Genomic DNA, 11,623 nt, shown 5'->3' on the forward strand with positions numbered 1-11,623 from the left:
CCTTGGAAAATGAAGACTCCAAAATGAATCAGTGTTGTTACTTATGTTTTTTCATTCCGGGGCTACTGTATTTTTTCTATTTCACAACGTGTAACTCTTGAAGGATCTCCACAATTTTATACAAGTTATGGGTAAGAGAAAAAGAGTTTCTATAACATTCATTCTTTGTATAAAAATTCAAAATACTGTATAATTTATAATAATTTTAGATCAATTTAATAGATGCCAAAAATGGCATGCAAAAAACGTAAAACTCTTAATTATCTGTATCTCTTATTTTCATGACTAAATCTGGATAAGCAAAATACCTGTAAAACTGAAATTTTCACTTTAAAATAATTTATTATCTTTCTGACATAACCATAATGACTTTATAAATTTGGTGAACTAGAATGTTAAACTTTTTAAACTGAATTTTAATTCAGGTCATGTTTCCTACATAATAAATCTTTCTGGCTATCCTGATTAGATGATCTATTCTTTTTAATTAATCACATTCTGTGATTTAAGTTTTAAGGTAAGTCATATACATATTAACTCCCCTAACTTTTCTGCCACTTCTGACAACAATTTCATTGAGTATTTTAAAAACATATTTGCAGGAAATTTATAGAAAATGTCCCTCCACTGCTCTTTCCACCTTATGGCTTAATAGGTACACCACCTAAATTAAATTTGAGAATTTTCAATTTGAGATTTTGGACTGCATTTAAGAGAATCCATTCTAAATAATAATAATTAAAAAAGCTTAACAACTGGAATTTTGGTATTGGTTATGTCAACTGTACTAGGTTTCAGAGTTTGGCTCAATTTTATTTTGCTGAAAAAGCTGGTGGAGAAATAGTACTCCAAGTAAAACCAGCAGAATTTCTAGAGAAAGCAGCAGGTGATTGACTGCTCAAACCTAGATCAAGTCCTGTCATACTAGATATGATGGGGATGGGAAACTAAGTTTCTGGCTCTTTTGACTTCTAGAGTGGTACCCTTTGGCTGATACCAAGACTCATGAAGTAAAGAGGATCAGTTTTTAGCTATCCAAAAAAGACATGTATCAATTTTATAACCTCTTTAATGTCTTTCCTCAAGTTTCTTTCCTTGTCCTTTTTCTTTTTACCTCATCCATTCTTAGTGGATAGGGCATCCCCAAGTATGCCTTCAGTTACCCAAATGGCTCCCAAATCATTGTTCCAACTAACTTTTAGTACACTCATATCACTAAGTTCTCTTACCTGGGTGTTCAGAGGGCTCTTTCTCCACAAATAGGTCAACTGACTTCTCAAACTCAAGTTATGATGACCATATACCCAGTCCCTATGTGTCACTTCTCTTCTTCACATCTAGTATGGCATCAAGTCCTAGTGACTACATTCTAATTTATCTCTTTGTCCTACTCATCACTTCCAATATTACATTACACATAAACTAAGAACTTTACATACATTTGAATCAACTAGAAGGGATTTTTAAAATGCAGATTATTAGACTTCATTCTTTACCCACTGAGTCAAAGTCTACAGTAATACCTCACAATGTATATTTTGTACAAGAAGCTCCCCCAGACAATTCTGATGTGAAACCTGGCGTGAGAAACACTGAACAATAGTAAGAACTTATTAATTAGTATTCCTGACTCTAGTTTCCCTTCCCCACAGCATATTCTCTGCACTACAAAATATTTAATTTAAAAATTATCTTGGGGCACCTGGGTGGCTAAGTCAGTTAAGTGTCCGACCCTTGGTTTCTGCTCAGGTCATGATCTTAGTGTTGTGAGATTGAGCCCCAGGTTCATCGGCATGCTCAATGCAGAGTCTGCTTGAGATTTTCTCCCTCTCCCACAGCTCACATGCTCTCTCTTTCTAAAATAAATAAGTAAAATCTTTTTTAAAAATTACCTTATGATGCTACTCCTTATCTTAAAAGTTTTTGGTATATGCCTAAGGCTTGAGGAATAAAGTCCAAGGTCCTTCACATGGTGTTCAATTCATTTTATCACAATTCAAACTTTTATCTTCTTTTCCCCTCAACCATGTTTCAGACATAGAATTTCCTAACACACTCAGGTTTCCCCATAAATTTCTTTAACACACTCAGTTATCCCCATAAATTTAGTAATTTAATAATCATGTTTAGAATGTCTTCCCTTTTTTCTAAACCTGTTAATTCCTGTACATTTTTTGAACTGAAATAATTTCATTTTCCATTACCTCAATTCCCCAAATAGTTTTCATATATTATAGTAGCAGTAAATAAAATTGAGAGCATTCTGATTAGTCTATGGCTTTATTTCAACTACTTTCTTCCTCTTTTCTGTTTATACAATCTTAAAGAATGTTCTTTTTACATTTATTGCATTCATTTCAGGGGTCATCCTGTAACAAGATGGATATTAAAAATGGAACATTGCCGACAAAGTTTGTTCTCACAGGATTCACATATCAACCACAGTGGCAAATCCCTCTGTTCCTGGTGTTCCTGATGATATACCTCATCACCATCGTGGGAAACCTTGGACTAACTGCTCTCATCTGCAATGACCCTCACCTTCATATTCCCATGTACTTACTCCTTGGGAGTTTAGCCTTTGTGGATGCTTGGATATCATCCACAGTGACCCCAAAGATGCTGGCCAACTTCCTAGCCAAGAATAAGATGATCTCTCTCTCTGAATGCATGGCACAATTGTTTTCCTTTGCATTTGGTGCAACCACAGAATGTTTTCTCTTGGCAATAATGGCATATGATCGCTATGTAGCCATCTGCAAACCATTACTTTATCCAGTGATTATGACCTATAGACTTTGCACCTGGCTGTTAGTCTCATCATTTGTAGGTGGCTTAATTCATTCTATAATTCATATAGGTTTTTTATTCAGATTAACCTTTTGTAATTCTAACATCATGTATCACTTTTACTGTGACATCATACCATTGTTTAAGATTTCCTGTACTGACCCTTCAATTAATGTTCTGATGGTTTTTATTTTCTCTGGGTCAATACAGGTATTTACCATTCTGATTGTTCTGGTCTCTTATACACTTGTTCTCTTTACAATCTTAAGAAAGAAGTCTCTGCAAGGCATTAGAAAAGCTTTCTCCACCTGTGGAGCCCATCTTTTATCTGTGTCTCTATACTATGGCCCTCTTCTCTTCAGGTATGTGTGTCCTGGATCTGCACAATCAGATGATCAAGATATGATGGACTCTCTATTTTACACTGTCATAATTCCTTTGTTAAATCCAATGATCTATAGCCTGAGAAATAAAAAAGTCAAAGATTCACTGAGAAAAATGTTAAAGAGAAATGTTTAGCTCTTCATACTATTATCTGTCCTCTTTTTTATTAAAACCATCACAAATTATGCAGATTACATGTGCTTCTGCTTTGGTAAGTGTGTAAAGATTTTGCAATTGTAATTGCCCTAGTGCTTAATGATTTATTGAACGTGTTCATATCATACTAGAATAATTGAAGCATAAAATAAACAAAAACATTTTATATGCTTACATATTCTTCGCTGTTGTTTTATAAAATCATTGAGTACTATAGAGTGTAGTTCCTCCGAACAGGAATTAATTATGATGTCTTTGATACTTATATAGCTATATAGCCTCAAGGCTCATACACATTTAACTCCACAGTGGTGGCAGGTTTATGTTTGAATGAACAAAGACAAAGTCCAAGAATTCTGCTAGCCATTAAAAGGTCTCTCATTTCACTTAATTTGGTATGTGGTGAGTTTCACTTTATGTGGGGATTCAACTCTCATAGCACTGAGGGAAATAAAAAGAATTGGGGGAGCAACGAAGAATCTATAAGAAGGGAGTTAAAACAGTGAGGATCAAGCCAAATTATAAGAGATACACTTAGCACAGTGTGTGTCTATGAGAAATGAGAGGAGCTGGGCAGAGGGGCAGGGAAGTTTGCCTCTCATTGTCTATGATGCTTTCTACATGCCCTTTCTACCTCTGTTTGTATGTTGTAGGGTAATCTGTAAAGCTTTAATTCAGAAAGCTAAGAGAGGAGACTGCAGAATTTAAGTGGGATGGTCATGGAGAAGAAAAAAGAAGTAGCAGAATAGGAAGGAAATGGTCAATCTTCCTAGATTTCTTTTTAATAATGAAGCTATAAGATATATCACTAATATGTTATTTTTTTAATGTGCTGTTGACATGCAGGCTTCAAAAGCATGTTTCCAAAATTCAAATAATGTTAAGTTAACATGATATCAGAGCACGTAGTGGGTAGCTAGGAAAGACATGAAAATGAGCAAGATCTTGAATGTTTTCTGTCCTAAGAATTTTTAAATGTTAGCTTTCTTCTACCCCATAGTCTAAGTATAATGAGTGACCCATCTTCAAGTCCATCCCTGCCCTTCTTTTCTCAACACTGAAACTCCACACACTTTCTTATTTATACCACTGAAGCCATGGCCTTGCTTCTGTGTTTTGCAAAACTTTAGTTACTTATCTTTTACATCCATGACATAGCCACCAGGTTATTCTTCATAAACAACTCTGATTAAATCATTTCCCTTTTCAATAATTTTTAATGGGTTGTTATTGCTACCAGATTATGTGCAAATACAGTATACAGCTAGATCCGCATACATACACATGTATATGTTTATGTATTTATGTTTATATATTTTTATATATATTCATTAAATATTTTATATACATTATAGAATTTATGTATATTATATATATGTGTGTATGTATATATTTCCATATATATCTATATCCATTCATTCCTTCTATTTCTACCTTCATCACTCTGGTTTGTTCCTGGCATTATTTGAGGTCCTTTCAAATAAAGCCTTAGTTAATTCTAAAGTCTCTTCCTCCAAAATTCTCCTAATTCTCCTTGTATTATACCCAAAATGAGTTGCAGAAAGCTTTCTGAATACTCTCTACTGTTTCAATAACATGCTTTTGCTAATACAGGTCTCTCCACAGAGAAAGGACCTTTATTCAAGGTCTATCTCAAATATTACAGCTTATGATGCATTTCCACATTATCTTGAAGAGGACAGTAACACTCACTTGAAACATTTAGTTTATGCATTTGAAATGTTTAGCAGTTTATTCTTGTTAGGTAACACTTGACTTTGCATAAAACTTAATTCTGGGCTACAAGCTTTTTAAAATTATTATTATGAATTAGATGTCCTAGTCTCTTTCTATCTTTTGCAATGTTTAGCACAATGACTTACACACATGAGGTCCTAAATAAGTATTTGTAAAATATTTGTAAAAGTGAATTGAATCTGAGACACAAAAACACAGAATGCAGTGAGTGTATCACTCATTTTCAATCTTGCAGTGAGCCCCCAGAGATTACCAGCCCTGGGATGATTGTTGCAGGCTAGCTCACTTCCTGCTTCTTTAATGACAATTGCAAATATCATACACCTAGAGTGAATTTTTTTTTTCTTATTGCTAAGCTTCGCTTCTGGGATGGACTATGACAAAATATCAGGGAGAAGCTATTCAATTAGTTGTTTCTTTTAAACATCTGTTTAAAAGGTGTTTTACAATAGATAAGCTTTCAAAAAATTTAACTATTCTATAATCTGGAGGTCCATGTCACAAGATTAGACCATGCCATCTGCTCCCGAGGGATATCCCCAAGCCCTAGGAAAGGGAGTAGTGGATCACAGTCAAGCTGTTTTTATGAGTTCCCCCCCAAGAAAATCCATATTATTGCTATGTCTATAGTTTAAATTTTTTTTTTTTGCTGTATAATATTCTCACTGTACTGACAGCTTCCTTTAATTGTCTTGTTTTTTATTTGTTCACTCATTATTATCACAACCTGAGGACTACATTGATAATGTAACAATTAGTACCTACTGCCATCATAACAGTCCGGTTCCCTAACTGGTATTTTCCTTGAATGGGAAGGTTCACATCAAGCTGAGTATACGAGTGTGGTATGTTATCTGTTAAGTCTTTAGGTTTTATAAGTATAGTTCAGAAAATTGGAGGCCTCTGAGAAGCTCAGACCTTCTCTGCAGCCTCCTCTTGTGCATATCCAGTCTATAGATTCCTCAGCTCTAGTCTGACCTTCAGTACAATACCAACTACTTTATGCCTTCCAGAAATTCACCAAAATCCCTCGTCCATTGATGTGATTGCATTCTCTCTTATAAATATTTCTATTTTTATACTTCATTTTTGTTGCTTCAGTGGCATGTGGGAAAAAGGTAAAATATACATCTGTGCAAAAAAACACAGTTTGGACAAGATATTCTGCTGATTCCTTTAAAAAGAAATTATAAAATTACATATGTGTTATTTAATGGTTATTTAAATATAAAGGATAATATCACATTGCTAAGTTCACTCGGTTCTCTAGAACACCAATGATGCTTAACTAAATCATTCCACGATATTACCAACAATGTACATGAAATTGTCTTTATTATGTAGGTGTATTACTTTCCTAACCTGGAGATTCAAAAGAACTCATAATTCCTCTTTTTTTATATACATGGATATGCATATCTATTTTTTTCTTATCATTTTCTAATACCTTCTACTTTTCAGAATATTTCTGACAAAGTTATCCAACATTGTATTCAAAGAAACAAAAAAACTTAGATTTAGATTAAAACAAAGAAACACCAATCAAAACTAGAACAGTATTTCTAAAGTTTGGTTTATTGACTGACTATGGCACAATCTCACTGAGTGCATTTAGGTATGCATTAAAATCTCTGTCCCAGGCTTCCTTTTAGTTCTTTTAAAAAAGAAATTCTCAAATGGGTTAGAATCAAACTAGAATAGAAAGCTTATTAAAACACGGATTGACAGACTCTACCAACAGTTTCTGATTCAGCAGTGTTTATGCTGTTGGTTGGTTTAGGCCCATTTATTTATAGAATCACTGTTTTAGACTCCAGTTTTGGATCCTGCCCAAATTCATTCATTTCTTGATTCAACAAAATAGAGAAATATATGAAAAAGAATAGAGTAACTCGTAGTTATAAAAGCTTGTGGTGGAAGAACAAGCTTCCTATTTTTCAAGCACAAATTAGAGCACAAATGGATTAGTTTATAATTTATAGTACTGGAAGAAGGCAGTCATTAGAACCCCTGGTGCATTGAAACTAACCCCATCCCACAAGTACCACAGGCTCCAGAAAGCAGTCAGCCAATCAACAAATTATAGCAGCTTAAAATTGGTTTGTATCTTATAAGTTTTTTAAAAGATTATAAAATGATAGAAAGATAACTTGAATTAGAATCTCAATACCTAGAAAGAATTATTTGTATGATTTGGGGAAAATCTAAACAATCTATCCCATCTGCTAATGGGGAAAACAACAGTATCCTTCAAGAACATCTGTGAGGCTTAAAGGAGATAATATATGAGAAAGTGCTTTTTAAACAGAAAAATATGCACCCCAATGTTCATAGCAGCATTGTCCACAATAGCTAAATCGTGGAAGGAACTGAGATGCCCTTCAACAGATGACTGGATTAAAAAGTTGTGGTCCATATATACAATGGAATATTACTCAGCTATCAGAAAGAATGAGTTCTCAACATTTGCTGCAACATGGGTGGCACTGGAGGAGATAATGCTAAGTGAAATAAGTCAAGCAGAGAAAGACAACTATCATATGATTTCTCTCATCTATGGAACATAAGAACTAGGAAGATCAGTAGGGGAAGAAAGGGATAAAGAAAGGGGGGGTAATCAGAAGGGGGAATGAAGCATGAGAGACTATGGACTCTGAGAAACAAACTGAGGGCTTCAGAGGGGAGGGGAGTGGGGGAATGGGATGGACTGGTGATGAGTAGTGAGGAGGGCACGTGTTGCATGGTGCACTGTGTGTTATACGCAACTAATGAAGCATCGAGCTTTACATCAGAAACCAGGGATGTACTGTATGGTGACTAACATAATATAATAAAAAAAACATTAATCAAAAATAGTCCACACTTTTATATTTTACCTCTAGTCATTCTTCAGCAATATTTTTTAAACTCACAATTTCACAATTCCTGTGTAGTGATCTGTTCTGGTCTCTTTAGTCCATGGCTCTTTTCTGTTCATTCATTCTGAGTTTGGCATAGCCAATCAGTGGAAGATGATAGTTGTTGCATATAAGTATGAACCTTCTTGTGAGATACTAAACTTGGATAAATTCCTCCCTTTTATTTTTTGCACCAAAGAATACTGCATAATAATATATACCAAAATGAGCAAAAGAAAAACATTCTGTATGTTTCATTATACCCAAGTATATTTCATGATAATAGAAACACATTTAATAGAAATCTTTCATTTTAATCATACACATAAAGAATATTTTATAAACAAATTTTCTTCACCTTGACATTAATGGCTTAGTGGTATTTACTATAATATCTGCTGTATTATATTGCTTATAGTATTAAAACATTTAGGTAAGTTTATTATAATATTAGACATGTTAATCAACTATTAAGAAAATTTACCAAAAAATATATATATATAACTAAAAAATTTAAATATGTTGATTCTGGAAGATGTAGTAAACTTTGAATTGTTTTCTATGACAATGGAACCTATGAGGGAACCAAGACACAAATGATCAGTAACAACAACAAAAAAAGATCACTCACCTCTCATCAGACAGTAGGAACAACATCTGTAAAGTGATGAAAGAAAAGAAAATATGTCAATTAAGAATTCCACAAATGGTGAAAACATATTTCAAGAATAAAAGCACAGTAAAGATATTTTTGATAATAAAAACTAAGGAAATCTACCATTGATATCACTGTGATAAAGGAATTTCTTAAAAATGAAGGGAAATGAGTGCATTCAAAAGGTCAGATCTTCAGGAAGAAATGAACTCTGAAGATAATAATTCAGTAGATAAAGAGAAAAGAGTATTTTTTCTATTAATCTCTTTAAATTATATATGAGTGTTTAAAGCAAAAAATATGATTTATATTGGGGCTATATATGCATAGATGTGATACACATGACAGCTATGCCTTAAAGGCCAAGAGCTATATAAATAGATTTACATGAACACACATCGCTCAGTTTTGTGTGAAATGGTGAAGTATTAACTTTAAGCAAACTTTGAAAAAGCTAATAATATATATTGTAATCCTGAAAACAACCATACATGCATACAAACAAAGGAGAGAGGTATAAAAAAACAAACAAACAATGTTGGAAACATAAAACAAATAGTAAAATGTTAGATCTAAGTCCAACCCTATCCATATGTATACAATGGAATATTACTCAGCCATCAAATGAATAAATTCTGCTTTTCTTAATGAAATGATAGAGCTAGAGAATATTATGATAAGCAAAATAAGTCAGGCAGAGAAAGATAAATACCAAATGATTTCATTCATATGTAGAAAATAAAAAACAAAACAAACAAACAAGGGAAAAAAGAAAGATAGAGGGAGACAAACCAAGAAACAGACTCTTAACTATATGGAACAAACTAATGGTTAGTAGAGATAAGATTGGTGAAGGATGGGTAAAATATGGGATAGGGATTAAGGGGTGAACTTGTGATGAGCACCAGGTGGTGTACAGAAGGGTTGAATCACCATATTGTACACCTGAAACTAATATTACACTGCATGTTAACTAAATGGAATTTAAATAAAAACTTTTTAAAAATTTAAAAAATAATAACAGCTGCAAAGGAAATAATATCTTAATTTTTCCTACCAAGAAACTTTTAGGTTCAAATGAAATCACTAGTAAATGTAATCAAATATTTAGGGGATAAATATTACTAATCTACAAAAGCTCTTTCAATAAATAGAAGAGCAAGTAATTCTTCCCACCTCATTTTATGTTCTAGCATAATCTTGATATCAACACAAAACAAATGATTTTTTTAAAGATTAATATCCCTCTGAACATAGAGACAAAGTGCTTATCAAAATATCAGACATTCTGGGGCACCTGGGTGGCTCAGTCCTTTAAGTGTCTGCCTTTGGCTCAGGTCATGATATTGGGTTCCTAGGATCAAGCCCCACTTTGGGCTCCCTGCTCAGCAGGGAGTCTGCTTCGCCCTCTCCCCACCCCCCACTCGTGCTTGCTCTCTCTCATTCTCAAATAAATAAAATTTCAAAAAATATCAGCAAATGGGGTCAACTAAACTTCTACAAAGCAGTAAAGAATATCCAATGGAAAAAAGACAGTCTCTTCAACAAATGGTGTTGGGAAAACTGGATAGCAACATGCAGAAGAATGAAACTGGACCACTTTCTTACACCATACACAGAAACAAATTCAAAATGGATGAAAGACCTAAATGTAGGATAAGAAACCACCAAAATCCTAGAGGAGGAAAGCAGGCAGAAACCTCTTTGACCTTGGCTGTAGTAACTTCTTAGACACATTGCCTGAGACAAGAGAAACAAAAGGAAAAATGAACAATTGGGACCTCATCAGGAGAGAAAGCTTGTGCACAGCAAAGAAAACAATCAATAAAATTAAAAGGAAGCCTACAGAATGGGAGAAGATATTTTCAAATGACATAAAAGGGTTAGTATCCAAAATATATAAAGAACTTCTCAAACTCAACACCCAAAAAACAAATAATCCAATTAAGAAATGGGAAGAAGATTTGAATAGATACTTTCGAAAGAAGACATCCAGATGGCTAATGGCTAACAGATGCATGAAAAGATGCTCAACATCCCTCATCATCAGGGAAATACAAATCAAAACCATGACGAGATATCACCTCACACCTGTCAGAAGGGCTAAAATTAACAACACAAGAAACAACAGATGATGGTGAGGATGTGTAGAAAGGGGAACCCTCTTGCACTGTTGGTGGGAATGTAAACTGGTGCAGCCACTCTGGAAAATAGTTTAAAGATTCCTCAAAAAGTTAAAAATAGAACTACCCTATGATCCAGCAATGGCATTACTAGGTATGTACCCAAAGGATACAAAAATACAGATTCAAAGGGGTACATGCACCCCAATGTTTATAGCAGCGTTATCAACAACAGACAAACTGCAGAAAGAGCCCAAATGTCCATCAACTGATGAAGAGATAAAAAAGAAGAGATAAAAAAAGAGATACAAGGAATATTACTCAATCATTAAAAAGAGTGAAATCTTGCCATTTGCAACAACGTGGATAGAGCTAGTGTGTATTATGCTAAGTGAAATAAGTCAACGAAAGACAAATGCCATATGATCACACTCATATGTGGAATTTAGGAAAGAAAACAGATGAACATATAGGAAGGAGGAGAATAAAAAAAAGAAGGGAGGGAAAGAAGCCATAAGTGACTCAATGGTAGAAAACAAACTGGGTTGATGGAGGGAGGGAGGTGGGGGATGGGCTAGATTGGTGATAGTTATTATGCCCTAAGAGGGCACTTGTTGTGATGAGCACTGGGCACTGTATGTAAGTGATAAAACACTAAATTCCACTCCAGAAACCAATATTACACTGTGTGTTAATTAATAAAATTTAAAAAATAAACTATGATCCTGTATGGAAATTCACAAGCTAATTCCAAAATTTAAATGAAAATGTAAAAATATCTAGAATATCCAAAGCAATTTTTAAAAGATGATTGAAGGACTTACTGATTGATTTCAATGCTAACCATAACTATCATAGTT

The 11,623-nt window shown here is 33.9% G+C and overlaps 1 protein-coding gene across 1 annotated transcript; it reads left to right on the forward strand.

The window, feature by feature from the left end:
• Positions 1–2,379: 2,379 nt before the first annotated feature.
• LOC103662024 (olfactory receptor 5H2-like) lies at positions 2,380–3,309 on the forward strand. Its single transcript, XM_008689684.2, has one exon. The coding sequence runs from the start codon at positions 2,380–2,382 to the stop codon at positions 3,307–3,309; it is 930 nt and encodes a 309-aa protein (XP_008687906.2).
• Positions 3,310–11,623: the final 8,314 nt, after the last annotated feature.

This window comes from Ursus maritimus, unplaced genomic scaffold (genome assembly GCF_017311325.1).
Source record: "Ursus maritimus isolate PB19 unplaced genomic scaffold, ASM1731132v1 scaffold_4, whole genome shotgun sequence".
Lineage (NCBI taxonomy): Eukaryota > Metazoa > Chordata > Mammalia > Carnivora > Ursidae > Ursus > Ursus maritimus.

What these genes read in the sequence shown, in the direction of transcription:
- LOC103662024 (XM_008689684.2), top strand. Translation starts at nt 2,380, where the DNA reads ATGGATATTAAAAATGGAACATTGCCGACAAAGTTTGTTCTCACAGGA.